Below are 21,226 nucleotides of genomic sequence, written 5' to 3'. Positions count from 1 at the left end.
CCGAGGCAGGGTCTGAGGGCTTCTGACTGATGGAGGGGGCAGCCCCGTCCCCTCCCAGCCACCCCCACGGGAAGCCAGAAGCCAGCCCTCCTGACAATCAGGGCGCTGGACCAGGCGGGGCCCATCCCGACTGAGCCCTGGCGTCCAGAGCGGTCAGGAGACTTCCTTTCCTCCTCCCAACCCATCCCCACAGCTTCCGGTTAGGTCTGCCTGGGGTTGGAGAACTGCTTCTTGCCATCATGGCCCTCAGCTGGCCTTTTTCACCCTTTTAAATTCCCCAAGTGAGGTCTATTAAGAGAAGCAGCGTGGCCTAGAGGAAAGGGCCTGGGCGTCAGAGGACCTGGGTTATAACCCCGGCTCTAACACTTGTCTGCCGTATGACTTCGGGCAAGTAGCTTCACTTAGTTGTGCCTCAGTTTCCCCTGTAAAATGGGGAGTGGACACCAGTTCTGCAACTCCCATTTAGACTCTATGCTCCATGTGGGACAGAGACCTGATTAGCTTATATCTACCCCAGCGGTTAGTAGAGCGTTTAGCCCCTGGGATGTGCTTAATTATTGTTTTGACCCCAAACTCTCCCTCCGTCACCTCTGCACACAGCCCAAAGCTCCTGGGGAAGAAGGGGTTCTTTCTCTGCCACCAGTGGTTGATCCAATAGAGGCCTCTGATTTCCCATCCCTAGATAGTCCCTGTGGACATGGGCAGAAACCCAGGCCCCAGACAGCCCCCTAAGATCCTACGGATGATGACGTTTGAGGAGTCACAGGGACAGGACCGAGGCCCCCGTGACGGATGGGGTCCGGGTCCGGGGCAGGATCGGAGACGAGGTCAGGGAGGGAGTCGGAGGCGGGCCGGGGGTGGATGAGGAAGAGGAGCAGGGCTGGAGGCCGGGGCTTCCGGTACCTTGTGCTGGCTCAGCTGGACCTTGATCTCCCCCTGGTTCAGAGCTGAGTCTCTGGGCAGTTCCAGGGTCGGTTCCACCTCATCGAGCCAGTCCAGGAGAAGCCGTCGCGACTCGGTGAACTGCGAGGTAACGTGCAGAGGGAGGGGTGTGAGCCAAGGCCCACAGTGGCTTCCCCACAGTCTCCCGCCCCCTCCCGCCAACCCTCCGGGGCACCTGCTTGGCTCGCCGCCGCGCCTCCTCCAGGGCCGTGCCCCTCTCGCCCACCCGTTGCCGGGCCCGGCCCAGCCACTCCTGGGCCGTGAACACCAGGCTCTGGATCATGGTGCAGTCCTGCTCTTGGCTGAAGCCCTTCAGCCGCCCGGCCACGGACTCCAGCCCCGCCAGCTTCTCTCCCTGAGATGCCACCTCCTGGGCCAGCGCCTGCGGGTACCAGGAGTCAACTCCTGGGCAGGCAGGGCTTACCCTATTTCCTTCAGGCCTCTGGGTGCTTTGGGGGGCGACGGAGGTGGGAGTGGGGTTACAGGAGGGTGAGGGAAGGAGGTCTGGAACGGAACGAGGCAGGCCTCCAACTCCTCTGGCTCCCTGGCCAATATCCTTGGGGTCACCCAGGGTCCCTCCGGGGCCACAGTCCCCCGTACCCTTGGCCGGCCCACCCTTCACAACCTGGCTTCCCACCCTTGGGAGCCCCCCGTCCCTCCCCTCCCCTTCCCCCAGCCCCTTCCCCCGAACCTTGTGCTCCTGCAGCTGGGCACTGACAGTGTCCAGGACGAGGCTTGGGGGAGGCAGGGCGCCGAGCCGCTCCTCTGCCTGCACCCCCCAGCGCACCAGCTCCTGCGCCCGCTGGTGGAACTCGGTGCTGAGGGCCAGGCCCTCGGAAAGCCAGACCTGAGGGAGGCTCCTGCCCGTCAGCCCCAGCTCCCCGCCTCGCCACCCCCCAGCGACCCTCCGAAGACTCGCCGGGTTGTCGGCCTCATCCCCCACCCCCGGGACCGTACCGGGTCCCCAGCTCCATCCGCCCCAGCACGGTCCACCCGGAGACCCACCCTCCGTCCAGCACCCGGACCAGCAGTCTCCTCCGGCTCCGACCCCCGGCCATCCCCCAGCCATTCCTGCCTGTACTCTTCCTCCCGCTCCTGCTGCTGGCCCAGCCACGCGCCCCGATTGCCTTCCCCATGCTGACCTTGCGTTCCCCGGCCCGAGTGGCCACCCGCTGCCACGTGTGTTCCAGCAGCCACAGGCTGTGTTCGGTGCCCACCGGCCTGGGGAGGGGGCGGGGTCCGGCGGGGACCAGTCGCTGCAGCCGCTCCCGCAGCCCCTCGTAGGCTGCTCGCTTCTGCTCCAGCTCCCGGCACAGCTCCTGGGGAGGGGGAGCGTGGGGGTGACGGAGGAGGCCTCTCAGGGTGGCCGGGAGGGCCTGGTCTCCCCAGGACCCGCTCCTGGCTCCCCGGGGCTGCAGCTGGGCGAGGAGGCCCGGAGCCTGAAGCTCCAGCACCAGAACCGCTCACGCTCGCTCTCGCTCACCATGTGTAGTGCCAGCCTCTCCTGGGGGGTGTCCGGAGGGCCCCACGATGGCTTGAAGAGAAAGAGCCGCACGTCCACCTGCTCCAGCCATTCCAGTAGCTCCGAGGCCTCCAGCTCCACATCTTGCAGCTGGGGAAGATGGAGAGGGGGAACTCTAGGATGTGGACGGCTGAGGCCGGGGCCTGGGACGTGGTCCGAACTCTCTGCTCTCTTATTCCGTTACGTCCCAGTTCTCACTCTTCACTCCTTTCCCAGCTGATAATAATAACTGTGGTATTTGTTAAACGCTTACTAGGCGCCAAGCACTGTACTGAGCGCAGGGGTAGATACGAGACAATCTGGTTGGGCGTGGTCCCTGTCTCACGCGGGGCTCACAGTCTAAGGGGGAGGGAGAACGGGTATCGAATCCCCACTTTACGGAGGAGGAAACTGAGGCACCGAGAAGCGGGTGACTTGTCCCAAGTCACACAGCAAGAAGAAGAGTGGCGAGAGGCAGCATGGCCAAGTGGATAGAGCGCTGGCCTGGGAGTCAGAAGGACTAGGGATCCAATCTAGGCTCAGCCACTTGTCTGCCGTGTGACCTTGGGCAAGACGCAGGGCCAGAATTAGAACCCAGGTCCTCTGACTCCCAGGCCTGTGCTGTTTTCCACTAGGCCATGCTGCTTCATTGAGTGAAGCATCAGTAAGCAGGAACGAGGGCTACTTTAGGTGAGCAGCCTGAAAAGTCACTGATCTGATCTAATCTGCCAGAACAGAGCCCTGGACCAAGATGACCAAAGAGATCTGGGTTCGTCAGACTGGAAGCGAACCTGGATCAATAATAATAATTGTGGTATTTGTTAGAAACCTACGATGTGCCAAACACTGTACTAAGTGCTGGGATAGATACAAGGTAATTGGGTTGGACACAGTCCCTGTCCCACATAGGGTTCACAGTCTTAATCTCCATTTTACAGATGAGGTAACTGAGGGAAAGAGAAGGGAAGAGACTCGGCCAGGCACATCAGATAAGTGACAGAACTGGGATTAGAACCCAGGTTCTCCTGATTCCCAGGCCCCTGTTCTATCCAGAGGGAACAAGAGGGCTCTGCCACAACAGTGCTATTGTCCAAAAGACGACTTGGAGCCGTGGGCCCGGGGGGCAACAGGGCCCAGCCAGCAATGTCAGGACTGGGCCGGAAAAATCCGGGAGCTGACCAGATGGCTGCTCTAAACCCAGAGTGAACTGAGGCCCCGAGTTTTGGCTAATTAGCAAAGCGTGGGCAATGAGGACACTTCATCTATGGATTTTTATGCTCTATCGTAACTTCCTTCTATCTTTATTTTATCATCTGCTTACCCAACAAGACCGTTAGCCCCCGGAGGGCAGTGATCATGTCTACAAAGTCATTCAATCGTATATACCGAGCGCTGACCGGGAGCAGAGCACTATAGTAAGCACTCGGGAGAGTACGATACAATAATAAACGGACACCTTCCCTGCCCACCACTATTCCATTGTATTATCTGAAGCGGGCACTACAATGCCCTGTCCATCGTAGGCACTCGATAAATCCAATCGATCGGCTGTAGGGAGCCGGTCCTCTGTCCTTTAAAAATCGCAACCAGGCCCCGCACCGTCTTAATGCCAAGGTCAAGGCAAAAATTAGGGATGAGGATAATCTCGGGAACTGCAGCGTCACTGGTTTCGACGGAATACCTTCCGTGCATAGAGCTCTATAGCAGATGCTTGGGTAGCATAGTAGTGAAAGACCCTTAAGAGTTGGGAAGGGAGATGAGGCTCAGGGTGGGAGGACTGGGGACTGAGGTTGGAGCCCAAGCTGCGATCAGGGGAGAAGGGGAAGAAGCCAGGTTCGGGGGGCCGAGATCAGAGGAGGGACCGAACTGGGAGGTTAGGGGGAAAAGGCTTAAAACCAGGCCCCGGAAACCGAAGCGAGAGGGTCAGATCACGGCTCTGGGCCCCGGCTGAGGTGAAGGTGAGGGATGAGTCGAGTCGGAGGACGAAGATCCTGCCATTACCTGGCCCAGATTGTTCTCCAGTTGCAGCTGGCGGCTCTCGGTCTCGCTCCGCACGGACTCCCAGCGCCGCTGCAGGGTCTGCAGGGCCAGCTGTAAGCCGGCCTCCGCCTCTCCCAGGCCGGTGGCCAGCAGCCCTCTGGCAGCCTCACTCACGGACTGGACCGTCCGTGCCCGGGACAGCACGTCATTTCGCAGGACCTGCAACCCCACACCGGGTCCCGGCGGCTCGGAGAGGGGCTCCCCCGGCCCACGCCCAACCAGCCCTCTGCCTGCCCCGGACAGGGGGCCTTCCCGATGGGGGAAAGGGCGGAGCGGGGCTGACTCCGGGAAAGGGGTCTTTCCCTCTGCCCTCCACAAACCCCGTTCTCCCTGCCCCGCTCTCTCCCCTTTCCCCATCCTTCGCTCACCCGGTGCTTGGCCAGCTCGATCTCGCAGCTCTGCAGGTCGAGGCCGAGGGAAGGGGCTCCCTGCAGCTGGTCAGCTGTGTGCTCCAGCCACTGGACCAGCTCATCCAGCTGGGGCTGCAGCTGCCCGAGACCCAGCAGGGCAGCCTCCAGCTGGTGCTGTGGGATGGAGCGCAGCACGGTGGATGGGATGGGGTGGGATGAGATGGGATGGGAAAGAGAGGCAGGTCAGAGCCCCAGAGCAGCAAGACAAGGAGGAAGAGAGGGAAGAGGAGGTAGGGAATGGAGGTTGCGGAGGGCTAGAGAAAAAGGGGAAGTTGTAGGGGCGAGGGCAGAAGGCTCAGGTGAGGGAAAACTATGTGGAGAGGTAGAATGTCTCAGCATCCCTGGGTGGGTGATCGGCAGGATGGAATGTGGGGAGAAAGAGCTCAGATGCTCCCACGAGGGTGTGTGAACCTGTCCGTGTGTCTGTCTGGTGGAAAAGGGGTGGGGAGCCTCTACCTGCCGGCTGACAGCCTCTTCCTCCAGGTGGTCCCAGCGCTGGCGAAAATCGCCCAACAGAGGAGGGGGGCTGGGCTTCTCTGGATCCCCCGGGGCCGGGCGGTGCCGCAGGCTCTCCACCTCCACCCGGCTCTGGTACAGTTCCTGCTTGAAACCCTGGAGCCAGGGGGCAAGGCCGGGGGATCAGGGGGCCTTGGCTAACTCCGGTCCCTTCTCCAGCCCTCCCTACCTCTTACTGCTCTCAGCTCCCTCCAGATAACAATAATAATAACAATTATGGTATTTGTTAAGCACTTCCTATGTGCCAGGCACTGTACTAAGCGCCGGGGTGGATACGAGCAAATCAGGTTGGACACATTCCCTGTCCCATGAAGGGCTCGCAGCCTCAATCCGCATTTTAAAGATGAGATAACTGAGGCCCAGTGAAGTGAAGTGACTTGCCCACGGTCACCCAGCAGACAAGTGGAGGAGCTGGGATGAGATCCATGACTTTCTGCCTCCCAGACCCACGCTCTATCCACTACGCCATGCTGCTTCCCCAGATCTCTCAGGGCTGGCCCGTGCTCTCCCTCCTTCCCTTTCTGTCCTTTCAGATTCTCACCCTCCCAGCAATTCCAGAGTTTCTATTGGGCCCACTTCCCCCACCGTAGCCAACTCCTGGCCCTTGGCCCCGAGTAGCTTCTCCCTCTCTGCCCTCGGCCCCCCTTCGCCCGCACCTTCAGCTCGTCCAGCTGCTGCTTCACCATCTCTAAGTCACCCCCAACCAGGAACTCCTCCCCCATCCGCAGCTCGGCCCCTTCCAGCCAGTCCAGGAGCCTCTAGTGAGAGAGAGAGAGAGAGAGAGATATCGTTACTGACAGGAGTCGATAGGGCGGAGTCAAATCAAAGGGGCAGAGGTGGTGGGGTGGAGAGCAGAAGGAAAGGGGCTAAGGGCTGCGTCCGACCTGCATGGTCTCCTGGTAGCCCAATGCCTCCTGCAGCTGCTCCTCCAGCCGGCCATTCCGCTCCGTCCACACCCGGCTCAGGTTGTGCCACGAGGCGTAGAGCTGTGGTGGGTAGAAGCCAGGAGGAGGGTCACTCTGGTGTCCCAGCCCAGCTCGCCTAGCGGGCCGTCCCCGCCGTCCAGTCTGCCCTGCCCTGCCTCTTTCACCTCGTCCAGGCTGCGGGTGACCTCGGGCCGGTCCACGTCACCGCAGGCTGACAGCAGCTCCAGGCCCAAAGCCCCCAGGGCATCCAGATCGGTCTGCAGCGCGTCCACCTCCTCCCGCAGGGCCTGGGTACAAGAGGGCATGGGTTGGGATGGTCCCTGGGCTTCCTCGCCCCTTGCTGGACCTGGGCTGGAGCAAGGGCCTGGGAGCTGGACGGTCATGCCGGGGCGGGGCGGGCGAGGGCCCTGAGCCATGGGGGAGGGGAGAAGAGGGGAAGAAGCCATCAGGGGTATTTGACAGCACTGTACTAAACGCTTGGGAGAGTACAGTAGAGTTGGTAGACAAGATCCCTGCCCACGAGTAGCTGATAATCTAGTGGGAGAAGGAAAAGATGATGGAAGGGGGGAGAAGACGGGTAGAAAAAAGGAAGAAGGGAAAAGGGAAGAGACAGTGGTGATGCGGGCAAGGACTGAGAAAGGATGGAGAGTGGAGCTACCAAAGCCCACCCAAGGGACTGCCCTCCCTATCCTTCCCCCACCCCACCGGGCACCTGCATGGCGCTGAGCCGGCTCCGGAGACCCTCTGGCTCAGGCCCCGCCTCCTCCAGGTGCAGTACCAGGTGCTGGGTGCCACCCAAGCTGCCTGCCAACTCCGCCAACCCCTGCCAAAACTGCTCCGCCAGGACCAGGAGTCCCCGCAGCCTCTGCTCCTGCTCCCGGGCCTCAGCCCTCACCTCCAGCCAGCGGCCCCTCAGCTGCTCCACCTGGGCCTGCAGGGCTGACAGACCGGACCGGGCCGGACCAATCCCTCGCTGGGCCCGGGTGCTTTTCGGCCGGGATCAGCCCATTAGGCAAGAGACCCGTCCCCGATGCCTGACCCTGGAGGTGGCCCCAGGGGGACGGGGGAATGGGCTGCTCAGGAGGGCCTCGGCCTAGTCTTGTTCTGCCCTACCCACCCAGCCCAGCTCCACCCCAGCCCACCCCCTGCCCCGTGCTCTCTGTGGCCCCACGAGACTTCCCACCCCAGGTCGAGCTGCAGCTTAGCTGAGCCCCAGCCGAGCCTGCCCCCCTTCACCCGCCCCCCTACCTTGAGCCGCTGCCCCCGGCTTGCTGCTCGCCGTCCCGGCCCCCAGCTCCTGGGCTCGGGCCTGAGCGGCTTCCAGGGCAGCTCCCACGGGTTCCAGGTCGCCCAGCAGCCGGACCTGTTCCCGGAGCTGCTCCCGGATGCGCCCGGCCTCGGCCCGCACGGTGCCCGCCGCCTGCACCCGATGGGACAGCTGTTCCAGCTGCTCTGCCAGCCGACTCAGACGCTCACAGAGCTGCAGGGAAAAGGAGGAGGAAGAGGAGAGAGAAGAAGGAGATGAAGAGGAAGGAAAGTGGAGGGGAGCTGGGGGGAGGGGAGGGGCAGCCGGTCAGGGATCTAAGACCACGCTGAGGCAAACAGGTACCCTGCAGATAAACATAAACGTAAACAAACATAAAGGCCGCTTGGCCTAGTGCTGAGGCAGTAGGAGGGTTCCGATCCAAACTGGAACTGGCCAGGCCAGGGTAGAGAGGGGACCGGGGCAGAGTGGAGCCCAGGGTAGAGTCGGGGGGGCTGAGTGAGGGGGTTGGGCTGGGCCGGAAAGGCCTGAGAGCAGCTGCGGGTCATTTCCTATAAGGGGCGGAGAGCCCCTGGGGCTGATCCGCAGTTGACCGCGAAGTAGCCAAGGACTGGTCCTTCGGCAGCAGCAGCAGCAATAGGAGCAACCGGTGCCAGCGTCTGTGCCGGTGCCTGTGCCGGCAGCCAGGACAGCCGGGCGCCCCGCCCCCCTGCATACCGATGGCTGTCGGATCAGGGGCCGAGGAGCCGAGTCGGCCCCATTTCGAGCCCCAAGGGTTGGTCTGCCCGATTGGCTAGTTGGTCCTCCACAGCTCCACCTCGGGAGTGGCCGGGGTGGTTTCAAGGGGTGACCCTCCAGTTGGCCCTCCAACCCTTCCCCCGGGAATTCCAGGGACCAGAGCAGCTTTGCACCAGGCTTCAATGAGGCGGACCTGCAGTTTCGCAGCTTCGCTGGGGGCCCAGCGGGCATCTAAACCACCCCTCTGGGCCGCTGCTGCAGAGCAGCCTGGGCCCCCGGGGACCCCCTGAACCCCCAGCCGCAGCCCTCGGCCGCCACTCTCCCCCCGTCCCCGCCCACGCGCCCGTCCGCCAACCCCGGCCCTGACCTGGCTGTAGCGGGGCACGGTCTCCTCCAGGGCAGCGGCCACCCGGCTCACGTGGGCCCGGATGGTCCCGAGGGACTCCTCGGCCCCCTGCCAGGCTTCTTGGAAAGGGCCTCCTTCGGTGGGGCTCAGCTCCTTCAGCTGGCCGGCCACTCGCTGCAGCTTCCCCACCAGGGGCCGGTGCTCGGCTATGGCTTCGCGCAGGCTCTGGAGAGAGGGACGGAGGGGCGGGCCTAGCGGTCATCTGCCCTTTCCGGGCTGTAGGCCTCCCGTTCCCTATCCCGGGACCACTCTTGCTCTGCCCAGACCCACTGCCCCTCCCCAGACCAGTCCCATCTCAGGTCTGCCTCCTCCGGGCTGGCTATTTCGCCGGCGGGGCTGCACCACCCTCCCGGGCGCCCGCACCTGTAGTAGCTCCTGCTGCTCCTTGCAGGCCTCCGGGCTGTCCACGCCATTGGGGTCCAGCTGGGAGATGGGGCCCTGGGCCTGCTCAAGCCAGGGCTCCAGCTCATCCCGCGCCTCTGCAAACTGGGCCAACAGGGACAGCGCGTGCTCCCGCCGCAGGACCCCGGCCGCGCTCGCCTGCCGCACTTCCTCCGCCCGGGCCCGCAGGGCCGTGAGCTCTGGCTGAGGACACGGGGGTACAGTCACAGCGACGGCAGAATGGATGGGCGCGCGGGACGCGGGGGCCCGGATGTGGGGAAGTGGACAGCGGGGCCCAGACGTGCTGGCCCAAGACAGGGACCACAGATTGGGCTGCGGGACAGCCGGCAGCCGGCAGCCCTTCAACATGTTGGGACTTGGACTCCGGAGACAGAGTCCCAACTCGGGATCCGAGGAGGTGGACAGAGCCATCAGGTGAAGTGAGGGTCATGGGTGCACAGACCCCACCCCCCTCCTCGGGCACGGTCTCACCTGCAGCTGCTGCTGCTCGTCCAGGGGACAGAGGCCCAAGAGGCCGAGGTCCATGAGATGTAGGAGCCGATCCTCTAGTTCCCGGTGCTGGAGGATCTCAGCCGCCAAGAGCTGGGGGCCCAGAGACGAGAGCGTCCGCGGGGCTGGATGGGACTGAGCCACAGCCCAGAACCCCAGGCCCCGGGGAGTGGGGTAAAGACAAGAGGGCTGGGGGAATGGGCTGGGGCTATGAGGATGAGGTGGAGCAGGGGCAGGCAGCAACGGGAAGAGCTTCGGGGCAGGGATTGACCAGATCTGGAGACCAAAGACCCCACCAGGGAGGGGTTGGGACAGCAGCCCTCTTCCCAGAGTGGCCCTCTTCTGGACCCTTAGCCCCCACCGCTTCCACGGTGCCTACCTTGTGCTGGGCCAGCTGAGCCCGGAGGGCCTCGGGTTCCAAGGTCACCCGGCTCAGGGCCTCCAGCCGCTGCCCCAGTTTCGCCAGATGCTCCAGCTCTGCCCTCACTGCCTCCTGCCACTGGAGAAGAGAGGGCGGGAGTGGCCACCCCTACCCCTCTCGACGGGGACCCGGCCCTTCCGGCCCCCGCACCGGGTTACCTGCTCTACGTCCTCGGCCTCCGCGGGCTCAGCGGCCCTCAGCGCCTGCTCCAGCCGGTCCAGCCAGGCCCCGGGCTGCTCCGGGCCCGGTTGCAGCTGAGCCGCCGCCTCTACGGCCTGGTGGAGCCGCAGCTGAACGTCGGCCCCGCTCTGCCCGGCCAGCAAGAGTCGCACCCGCAGGGCCTCCAGCTGCTCCTGTACCGCCTGGGCCTCCTCCCCTGCGGCGGCAGCCGGGCTGCGGCTTTAGCCGGTGCGGAGGGCCTCTGGCCAAAATTGTCTTCTCCCGGCCCCCTGCTCCACCCCACCCCTCGGCCCCAGCCCCGGGCCCACAAGTCCTCACCCGTCACCAGCTCTAAGACCTTCTGGCCGCTGCCCATGATCCGCTCCAGCTCAGCGGCTTTCGCCCGGATCTCCTCACACAGGCCCTGCCGGTGCCGGAAAAGCCGTCACTTCCCACGGCGGCCCCCGGCCCTTCCCCTCGAGGCCCACACTCCTTTCCCGTCCTCCGGGTTTCGTCCGACCGCGACTGCCTCTGGTATGGATTTTTCTAGACCGTAAGCTCCTTGTGTGGAGGGGAAGTGTCTACCAACTCTGTTGGACGGTATTCTCCCCAACGTTTAAGACGGGGCGCCGTACACAGTAAAGTGCTCAATACATACCACTGATTGATTGATTGGTTTTACCTGACTCGACCCAATTTCGATCCTTGTGAATCGTTTTTGAAAATTAGATTAAAATCTGAAAATATCTAGAAAAATTCATTCTTTTTTCGCTTTTCGAATTTTCTTAACGTAGTCCTTGTCAAAATGACCTTACATCAGTAGGGTATCAGTGTGATGAACTAGCAATATCTCCTATGTCTTCAATATACCATGATTCATGGGTATTTGGGAAGATCTGGTCACTTTTAAATGGGCCAGATTTTTTTTTTCTGGATGGAGTCCCATCTGTCCTACTCTGTAAAGATTCTGAATTCCAGAGGTTCCGGGGGAAAGCGGTTAATACAGTGCTTTGCACACTAAAAGCGCTCGACACAAACCACTGATTGATTGATCGCGTGATCAGTTATTGTTTATCTCGCACGCCAATGTCATCTTTCCATTTTGCTCCCCTCTAGTGCTCTACCTTCAATTCAAGACTTGGATATCGTTAACTTCAGATATTTTTAATCTGGATAAATTGAGCAAAGTGGCCTTAACATTGCCTTGCGTGCTGACAGGTAGCTGAGACACTGAGTGTTCACTTCGCCATTTACAATTATTTTTAGATGTCACCAACGCTTCATGTCGCCAAAGAGACACTTTGCCAGGGAGATGTTGTGGAATGGGAACTAAAAAATGAAAAACTACAGTTTTTACCTAAATTTTAAAAAAATGAATTCCCAGAATTACCCCCAAATGAAAACCTGAAAAATCCACACCTATCAATATTCTTTTCCCCTTGATCTGCTCCAGTGCCCCACCCTGACACCTCCTTCTCGAACGGTGGGCCCCCATTTCTCCCCTCCCCTCATCCCGTCCCAGGACCCGACCCCATACCTGGACCTGCTTCAGTGCCTCCTGCAGTCGGCCGGCCCCGCGGTCCTCCCACCAGAGTTTGGCCAGGAGACGCTCGGTGGGGACCAGCCAGGCCAGGAAGCCCTCCTGGTCGGCCTGAAAGCTCTGTGCGGCTGGTACGATCCGCTCCAACAGTCCCTGCCTGAAGACCAAGGCAGAGAGTTGGGGAGAAAGTCAGAGCCGATCGATCAAAGGACGGAGCGCTGGGAGGCCCGAGGCCAGGCTGTGGGTCTGGGCCGGCGGGGTTAGGCTGGGGCGAGAGAGGAGCAGCTCACGGCAAGAAGAGAGAAGCGTGGGGGGCGGGGGGGGGGGAGAGACAGGGAGGCTGGCGAGAGAGAGGAAGAAAGAGAAGGGCACAGGTGGAGAGAGGAAGGGGTGGGTGGGGAAGAAAAGGAGAGGCGAGGAGGGAAGGGAAAGAAGAACAAGCCAGGGAGACCGACCGATGAACAGTTCCTGCTTCAGACCAGTAACGGGGAGTCCCCTGAGGCCCCGTGACTGTTTCCCTCCTACTTTTCTGAAGTGCTGGGGAGCGGACATCTCACGCTCGGTATGGGTCACCGAAGCAACCTGGGGATCCCCACCTGAAGGCAGTGGCCGTGGAGGGTCACCCCAGACCCCAAGGACCCAGGGGTGGGTGGGAGTTGGGGCAATGCCTGGTTCCTGCTGGACTGCAGAGAGGGGAGTGCGGATGGGGCTGGGCACGGGGGCTGGGGTTCCCAGTCAGACCCCTGCTGCTGCAGAGCAATGAGCCGAACCCCAAAGTTGCCCTGGACCAGGCTCTGCAGCCTGAGCCCAAGTCAAGGGTTCTCCCGTTTGGTCAGCAGGGCGGCTGCTTTATCTACTTTACAGGAAAGTGGGAGCGGACAACCCCCCACCCACCCCTTTACAACACCCACTGCCACTGTCCATCCCAATCCGCCCATTTTCCCTCCCAGACACCCCGCCCCAGCCATCCTCCTATCCTGCCTTCCGGTTCCACCGACCACAAATACTCCTCTCTTCATCCCCCTTCCTGCACCTCAGCTTCCCCGGTTCCCCTCTTCCTGCTCCAACCCCGTGCCTCGCTCTCCAGACTCATCCCCCACCCCTGGTTTTAAGCCGGTCCCTCACCTGGCCTCGGCCAGTTGGACGAGCAGCTCCCACTTGCCCTGGAGACTGGGGAGGGTCCCACTGTCCCCTTCCCCATCTGGCTGGCTGGGCGGCGATGTCCATCTGTCCTGCAGCAGTCGCTCCACACGGGGTCTCCACTCCTCCAGGAGCCGCTTCAAGAGCTAAGGGACACGGGGCCACAGGGTCTCATCCGGGGCAATCGGGGGGGGGGGGGGGAGGGGGGAGCTCTCGGAGTCAGATGGCATAGGGAAAGTCACATGGATAGGGTCGAAGGTCACGGGATTTACAAATTTACACTGTCACCTGGAGCACCTAAATATCAGAAGCACTTCAAATACACAGCCTCCAGCCCATTGTGGGGGTAGAGGCTGTGAGCTAAATTCGCCTTCTGACCCTCCCTTACCCCCTCACAAAGCCCTGGAATGGAGAGGCTGCTGGAGCCCCAGGAGAGAGGTTGGAAAAGGCCCCCGGTTGGGAGCGGGGGGGGGATCTAAGAAGCAGCGAGACCCGGTGGAAAGAGCCCGGGCCTGGGAGTCAGAGGACCTGGGTTCTAGTCCCAGTTCTTTCCCTTGTCCGCTGGATAAATCACTTTAACTTCTCTGTGCCTCAGTTGCCTCTTCTATTAAATGGGGAATAAGACTGAGAGTGCTATATGGGACAGGGACTGTGTCCAACCCGGTTATCTCGTACCTACCCCAGTACTTAGTATAGGACCTGGCACACACTAAGTGCTTAACAAATACCACGATTATTATTAATTATTTAGAAAGGGAGCCAGATGTCGGTACCGGGGCCCCCAGGGGTTAGGAGACGGCAAAGTCTGGAAAGGAGGGAGAACTGGAGTGGACTGACCCTGGCTAGAGCTGTGGGGAGACGGGGTTCTCCGGGAATACGTCCCCACCTTCCTCCCGCTCCCCGACTAACACACCTTCTGCTCCTGCAGTTGGGCTATGGCCACTTTGACCTCAGCGGCCAGGGGCCTCTGGCCAGCCAGCAGCTCTTCCATGTCAGCCAACCAGGCCTGCAGCGACACGAGGGTCTCAGGGGGTTCCGAGAACTCCGCAGCGGGAAGGACCACCTGCGAGGGAGCCTGGAAACGGGAACGCCCCCCATCCCGAGTCACAATTATCCCCACTAGGGGAAGGCAGCCACCTTCAAGGCCCCAAGCCTTCCTCTCTCAGGAAAGCTCCAGGAGCCCAAGGCAGAGCTCGGCCTGGGGCATCGTGGCAGCCTATCAATCCCACAGATCCTGAGCTGGGGGGAGGATCAAGCAGGGTTGGACAGGGCGAGGTGGGGTAGAGCAAGGCAGGGTCGGGTTAGGCAGGCTAGACGTGGCACAGCAGGGTTTGGTCAGGAGGGTCCGAGTAGGGCAGAGCGGGCCGGGTTCAGACAGGCAGGGCTAGTTGGGATCGAGCTTGCTTATCCCTGCCCGACCAAAGCCGCCGGGCTGGTTCCGGGACCCCGCTAGAGGCTCTCGTCCCCGATGAGTTCAGCAGCCCAGGCAGAGTCTTAAGGTCCCCCAATGAGGGCCAGGGTGGAGGCTTCCATCCTTGATATCCATCGCACAAAACCATCCTTTTATGTAAGCCACACCCTCTACAGGCCAGGCCCCAACTTCATTCCTACATTGAAAATGAAGTGTGGCCATCAGTGTGCAAACTCCAAATCTCAGCATTCCATGGGATAAAGCGGGTTGGTTTTCGGCAGAAGTGAGGCCCGCGTCCCCATCGGGGTCCATCAAGCCAGGACTTGAACACTTCAGGCCAATTAGAGGTGGGCTTGGGCTTGGGTGTGGGCTAGGTTGTGGGCTTGGGCTTGGGGCTGGGGTCACAGAAGGACCTGGGTCCAGGAATTTGGACCCTTTCCAGTCTCTATGCAAAAATTCCTGGAAGGGAGACAATCTTGCCCGGAACCCCGCCCCATCCCTCCTCAGAGGTAGCATGATTCAAGCCCAAACTTCCATGGGGACCGGATCCTTTAAGACCCAACCCACCACCCTGAGATCAAGATTACCGCACTGAGACAGTTCTCTACCAAGAGCCCTTTCCCAGGCACAGTGCCCCCTCCTCACCCACTGAGGCAGCCCCCCGAATCAGCTCGCCACGGAGGCCATTCCCACCAGCACGGTCAGTATCGGGGCTTCAGGGCAGGGGTTGGTCCCTTGGGGGCTCCTCACCAGGGGCAGCTCCGCGGCGCTCTCGGTCAGCACCGTCACGGTGCGGGTCACGGTGGGACGTCCGCTTCCTGGATAACGGGTCACCTCCACAATCTCTGTCACCACCGTCTCCGTCACCTCCGTCACCTCGGTCACTTCCCGTGTGCTGCGGGCCTGCCAGCCCCACGGCTTGTCTGGCAGGACGGGGCTCCCAAGCCTGGCCGGCGGCAGGGGGTCCGGGAGAGCCGGGCCGGCGGGGCCGAGCTCCGGTTCGGTTCCCCCTCCTCCTCGGCCACCCCGCAGGAACTCTTCAGAGCGGTGCCCCTTCTCCCCGAGGCAGCTAGGTCGGGGAGCCAAGTTGCCCATGATGGTCGCTGGCTGGCCCCGAGCCCCGGCCTGCAATAGATAGGACGAGTGGCCCCAGCATCAGGAAACTCGGGTCTGGCACCCGGGACCGGGGCTGGAGGCAACACAGAGGGCAGAGGGATGGACAGAGCTCGGGAGAGAAAGCTAGACCGGAGCTCCAGCTCGCACGGACACCAGGAAGGGCCGAGCAGGGCACAGGAATGACTGACAGGCTCCCACTGACCATGACAGACACATGGCAGATCTGACCCAGCAGCACGACAGCCACACAGTGTCATAGAGCCTCGGGGACACAGATACCCACTCAAAGAGATGGAAACAGGGTGACTGACGACCAGAGTGTGAAATTCCAACATCCAATCACCCAAGGACGGACTCCCAGGCAATAGGACAAAGAGGTGACCAACGGTAACCAGCTGAGGGGCAAGGTCAATCGATCAGTCCATCAAAGGTAAACCCTCAGTTGTCTGGATCCTGTGGCTTCCTGTCCTGTTCCGTGTCCTTCCTGTCATGTCTTCTGCCGGGCCAACGCACTCCAATTAACGAGCGGGGACGGGACCCCCCACCACCCAGAGCTCCCCAGCCTCGGCCCAGATCTCCCAACTACCTCAGGACTCTCCCACTTCCTAGACCCCACCCCGGGAGAGCAGCGGGACACAGCAAGGCAGCGGCAGCAACGAGGTTCTCGGGGACCCCAGAGCACCACGACACACACGTGGACAGTTGCCCAGTTACAGAAGTCACCGGCCATACAGAGAAGGCTGGGGATCCAGCTTCACAGGCACAGACAGATAGAAGCAGTCAGGCAGACAGATAGGTTAGCTCCGTAGCCCACAGCATCTCAGACAGATGGACAGACAGAAGGTCCAGGAGAGGCTCGGGGGACCAAGAGTGGGAGACGGTGAGGGGGAGACTCTAGGATTCCTACCACCCCTCGCCCCCCCACTGTCTCTCCCTGTTACCTCCTAGCGGTCAGCGTGGGAGGTCCTGGCCTGGGCTGGTAAAGCCAGGAGCCGGGCGGCCAACCGCCTGCCCCAGAGGGCCATGTCGCAGAGCTCGGGGGCCTCTTGCCTCTTCCCCAGTGAGCCCCTCCTCCTCCACCGGGCCCAGGGTGCAGCCATCCAGGGACCCCGCTGCAGGACTCTACCGGCCACAGGGCTCGCAGGCCGGGCCCTCCCTGGTCTGTCCGGCCTGGCCCGGGGCTCTCTCCGACCGGTCCCCAAGCCGCCGTCGGGACCCGGCCGCTGGGCGCCGGCCTGGGTGAGGGGCCGGGGGCGGGCGGGGGCAGGGCCCACTGCGGCCAGACAGAGGGAGCCCCCCCTTCCTTGACCCCAGCCCCCTCCCTGGGCCTGAATCGCTCCAGCTAACCCCACCCCGAACCCCTGACCCCAACCACTCACGCTCACTCCCTCACAAAACGGCCTGTTGCTTTAACTCTTTCCAACTCCACCGCAGCCCTCCCCGTTTCCCGGGAAACCCGCCACAGAGCCTCAGCCATGCGGGGCTGGGACGGCGGCGGGAGGGGAGGGGACGGGGATGGGGACAGCGGGGGGCGGGAGGACGGCACAGGGGAGCAGAGATGGAAAAGAGGCGGGGAGGAGGGTGGGAGGGTTTGGAGCCCAGGCTGCCAGTGGGTCCTGGGAGGCCAAATCAGAGAGAAGGGAGAGGGTGGGATGAAGGGGAGAGACTAGGAGGGGCAAAGAGGAGAGGGAAAAGGGGGTCGCTAGAAGAATGCTGCAGGAGGAAGGAGGGAGGATCCCTTCAGCGGGGGGAAGGACGAGGTTCCAGCCCCTCCTGAAACTTTAAGAAATTTGCCCAGAGGACCAGGAGCCCGAATCTGAAGGGGCGAGAGGGGACGGCCTCGACTTCCAGGGAGATCCCAGGTCCCCCATCCCCTTCCCCCAGCCCAACGGGTCCCACGTCGGGGCCTTTGTTGCAGAGCAGCAGACTCGATCGGTCTTTGAGTTTGTGCTGCCAAGTGTGTGCCCGGCAGCCCCTCCTCTTCCAGGCCCCGTCCGTCCTCCCGCCCAGCTCCTCCACGTCCCTGCTCCCCCATTGTCCCCGGTTCTAATCCTCCTCACTCAGCCCTTCACAGCCCTGGTCCTCTCCTGGCCAGGGCCTCACAGCACCCTCTGATGAGTGAGGGGGTTTTTGTGAGGGGGTGGGTTCGTTGCTTTTTATAGAGCTTGTTAAGCGTTTACTATGTGCCAGGCACCGTTCTGAGTGCTGGGTTGATACGAGCTAATCCAGTTGAGCACAATCCCTGCCCCACAGGGAGCTCACGGTCTTGGCATAGCGGATGGACCACGGGCCTGGGAATCAGAAGGTCGTGGGTTCTAATCCCACTCTGCCACTTGTCCGCTGTGTGACCTCGAGCAAGTCGCTTCACTTCTCGGGGCCTCAGTGACCTCATTTGTAAAATGGGGATTGAGACTGTGAGCCCCATGGGGGACAGGGACTGTGTCCAACCCGATTTGCTTGTATCCCCCCCCAGCGCTTACTACAGTGCCTAGCACTTTGAAGCAGCGTGGCTCAGTGGAAAGAGCACGGGCTTTGGAGTCAGAGTTCATGGGTTCGCATCCCCGGCTCGGCCACTTGTCAGCTGTGTGACTTTGGGCGAGTCACTTCACTTCTCTGTGCCTCAGTTTCCTCATCTGTAAACTGGGGATTAAGACTGTGAGCCCCACGTGGGACAACCTGATTCCCCTGTGTCTACCCCAGCTCTTAGAACAGTGCTCGGCACGTAGTAAGCGCTTAACAAATACCAATGTTATTAAATACTATTATTATTATTAATTCCCATTTTACAGACGAGGGAACTGAGGCACAGAGAAGTGAAGTGACTTGCTCAGGGCCACACAGCAGACAAGTAGGGGAGCCGGGATTAGAACCCATGACCTTCTGACTCCCGGTCCCGTGCCCTTTCCGCTAGTCCACACTCCTTCTCAGGCAGGAGGGCTAGAGTTAGGGTTAGAAGAAACTCAAATTAAGGTTTGGGCTACATCTAGAGGGTTGGGGTAACCATTTTAGTTAGGGCCAGGATCGAGATGAGGGTTAGGGGCAGGGTACGGGTTTGGGTTTGAAATAGGACTAGGGTTGTCTGAGCCAAGTCTCACGTTGGATTTTGGATTAGGGTTGTAATAAATTGGGGCTCGGGTTAAGGGAAGGGTTCGGGTTCGGGGAAGAGCTTGGTTTAGGATTAAGGTCGAGAAGGGTCAGAGTGAACATTAGGGTTATAATGATGTGTTGCACGCTACAATTTCCTATGTCCGCATGACCCGAAAGAACTGACTTCTTCCTTTAGACTGTGAGCCCCATGTAGAACATGGACTGTGTCCGATCTAATGTACTGCATCTTCCCCAGCCCTTAGAACAGTGCTCTGCGCACAGTAAGCACTCGATAAATACCGCCGATTGAGTGATTGATTCTGAAGTTGAGCAGAAGACTGAATCAATGGCGGTTCAGAAGCAGGGTGACCTCGGGGAACGTGCACGGGACTGGGAGTCAGGAGACCGGGGTTCTAACCCCGGTTCAGCCACTTCCCTGGTATGTGGCCTTAGTCAAGGCACTCAACTTCTCTGTGCCTCAGTTTCCTCATCTGTAAAATGGGGTTTAAGCACTTGGTCTCCCTCCCTCTTAAATGGTGAGCTTCATACGGGACAGGAACTGCGTCCGGTCGGATTGCATTGTGTCTACCCCATCGCTTGGCACAGAGTAAGCACTTAACTACCAATAGTATTATCGTTAATAATTATAATGATACAAGTAAATAGGGAAACAGCGTGACCTAGTGGAAAGAGCACAGGCGTGGGAGCCAGAGGATCTGGGTTCTAATCCCGGCTCCACCCCTTATCCGCTCTCTGACCGTGAGCGAGTTACTTAACTTCTTTGTGCCTCAATTACCTCATCTGTAAAATGGGGATTAAAGCCACGAACTGTGTCCGACCTGATTAACTTATATCCACTTCAGCATTTAGAACAGAGTGAGCACTTAGCGAGGATAATAATAATAACAATAATAATAATAATAATATCTAGCATCAGAGGATGTTGTGGAAAAGACCCACCTGGAGCCCTTGCAGATCCTCTCCAGAGGTTCTGGGGAGCTGCTGCTCCAAGCCATCAAGCCAGTGGCGGAGGGCCAGGATCTGGGCTCGGACCTCCAGGCCCCAGGCACTCCACTGTCTCTGGGTCCAGTACCTGAGGGGTCGGGACGAGGAAGGGGTTAGACTTTCCCCAGGGCCTTGACTCAAACCCCAACCCAGCAACTCAGAGACCATGAGTTCGAATCCCAGCTCTGCCACTTGTCAGCTGTGTGACTGTGGGCGAGTCACTTAACTTCTCTGTGCCTCAGTTACCTCATCTGTAAAATGGGGATTAAGACTGTGAGCCCCACGTGGGACAACCTGATTCCCTTGTGTCTACCCCAGCGCTTAGAACAGTGCTCTGCACATAGTAAGCGCTCAACAAATACCAACATTATTACTATTATTAGGATTTCCCCTAAGTCCCACACCTCCAAACCCCTCTAGATCCTGCACCTCAAAGGACCCATGGTCCTAAACCTGGAAAGCTCCTTCCCAGTCCTCCAAAATCCTTCAGAGACCACTCCCCTCCCTATGAGTCCCCCCCAACCAACGACTGCTATCACCATCGAGAATGACAAGTTCCCCTCAATGCCCTGAAAACAGCCCAGAACCCCTCTCTCCCTCAAGGCATCCTAGACCCCTAGAGAGGCCCCCAAAATGAGAAGCAGCCCAGCCCCTTGGTTGGAGCAAGGGCCTGGGAGTCGGAGGACCTGGGTTCTAATCCCAGCTCCACCACTTGTCTGCTGTGTGACATTGGGCAAATCACTTCTGGGCCTCAGTTCCCTCACCTGTCAAGTAGGGATTGACTGTGATCCCCACGGGGGACACGGACCGTGTCTACCCTGATTAGCCTGTATCCGCCCCAGAGCTTCGTACAGCGTCCGGCACATAGTTAAGCATATAACAAACACCACAGAAAAAAGACGGCTGACGGGGGCACGGTGGGAAGGAGGAGCTGCGGGACTGTGGGGCCAGAGACGCTACCTGTCTGAAGGGGGAGGTGGGGTTCTATGCCGGGGGCTTGGTCCCTCCAGTGAGCTCCTGTTGGCAGAAAGAAGCATCTGGAAAAGAAGCGCAAAGCTGAATTGGACATATTGCCCCACCTTATCTCCCCAGGTTTCTGAGGGCTCTAATGGATACCTGAGCCCTCTGACTGACAAATAACCTCAGCCCAGGCCAGGGCCTTTTCAGCCCTGGGCTCTGACTGCCAGCGATACGGTGAGACAGCCCTCCGGGCCAGGGGCTCCGTCGGACACAAGTGCGCGGTTTAGTGGAAAGAGCACGGGCTTGGGAGTCAGAGGACGTGGGTTCTAATCCTGCCTCCGCCACTTGTCTGCTGTGTGGCCTTGGGCACGTCACTTAACTTCTCTGTACCGCAGTACCTCATCTGGAAAATGGGGATTAAAAGTGTGAGACCCACGTGGGACAACCTGATTACCCTGCATCTAGCCTAGTGCTTAGAACAGTGCTTGGCACATAGTAAGCCCTTAACAAATACCAGAAGAAGAAGAAGAATCCATAGCCCAAGGCTTTAACTAACACTTTTCCCCTCCTCAAAGCCCAGGGCCCGACCCATCTCCCCCCTGTACCATCCAGGGCCCTACCTAACCCATCTCTAAATAATCTATCTCCCCCGTCAGACCCCAGGTCCCTGACTAACCCATCTCCCTACACAAACCATCTCTCCCCTGTACCATCCGGGGCCCTACCTAACCCATCTCTAAATAATCTATCTTC

At 60.4% G+C, this 21,226-nt stretch overlaps 1 protein-coding gene across 1 annotated transcript in view; it reads right to left on the bottom strand.

Moving 5' to 3' along the window:
* The window catches only part of LOC103165878 (microtubule-actin cross-linking factor 1-like), a 35,726-nt gene extending 14,926 nt beyond the window's left edge, over positions 1–20,800 (bottom strand). The window contains exons 1-25 of the mRNA XM_029062641.2: positions 20,474–20,800; positions 19,469–19,601; positions 15,056–15,430; positions 13,808–13,969; positions 12,880–13,040; positions 11,752–11,911; positions 10,554–10,638; positions 10,214–10,431; positions 10,014–10,133; positions 9,617–9,727; positions 9,107–9,328; positions 8,705–8,908; positions 7,584–7,815; positions 7,048–7,274; positions 6,500–6,622; positions 6,294–6,395; positions 6,066–6,167; positions 5,350–5,505; positions 4,852–5,007; positions 4,445–4,642; positions 2,426–2,554; positions 2,085–2,261; positions 1,634–1,789; positions 1,118–1,324; positions 904–1,023 (exon numbers count right to left, since the gene is read on the bottom strand). Coding sequence (XP_028918474.2) covers positions 904–1,023; positions 1,118–1,324; positions 1,634–1,789; positions 2,085–2,261; positions 2,426–2,554; positions 4,445–4,642; positions 4,852–5,007; positions 5,350–5,505; positions 6,066–6,167; positions 6,294–6,395; positions 6,500–6,622; positions 7,048–7,274; positions 7,584–7,815; positions 8,705–8,908; positions 9,107–9,328; positions 9,617–9,727; positions 10,014–10,133; positions 10,214–10,431; positions 10,554–10,638; positions 11,752–11,911; positions 12,880–13,040; positions 13,808–13,969; positions 15,056–15,430; positions 19,469–19,601; positions 20,474–20,550 — 4,113 coding nt within the window. The 5' untranslated portion in view covers positions 20,551–20,800. The remainder of the gene's footprint in view (positions 1–903; positions 1,024–1,117; positions 1,325–1,633; positions 1,790–2,084; positions 2,262–2,425; positions 2,555–4,444; positions 4,643–4,851; positions 5,008–5,349; positions 5,506–6,065; positions 6,168–6,293; positions 6,396–6,499; positions 6,623–7,047; positions 7,275–7,583; positions 7,816–8,704; positions 8,909–9,106; positions 9,329–9,616; positions 9,728–10,013; positions 10,134–10,213; positions 10,432–10,553; positions 10,639–11,751; positions 11,912–12,879; positions 13,041–13,807; positions 13,970–15,055; positions 15,431–19,468; positions 19,602–20,473) is intronic.
* Between the last annotated feature and the right edge of the window lie 426 nt (positions 20,801–21,226).

Source organism: Ornithorhynchus anatinus, chromosome 4 (assembly GCF_004115215.2).
Source record: "Ornithorhynchus anatinus isolate Pmale09 chromosome 4, mOrnAna1.pri.v4, whole genome shotgun sequence".
NCBI classification, from domain to species: Eukaryota; Metazoa; Chordata; class Mammalia; order Monotremata; family Ornithorhynchidae; genus Ornithorhynchus; species Ornithorhynchus anatinus.
The sequence above is the reverse complement of the archived record's forward strand: the minus strand, read 5'-3'. Positions and strand labels throughout refer to the sequence as shown.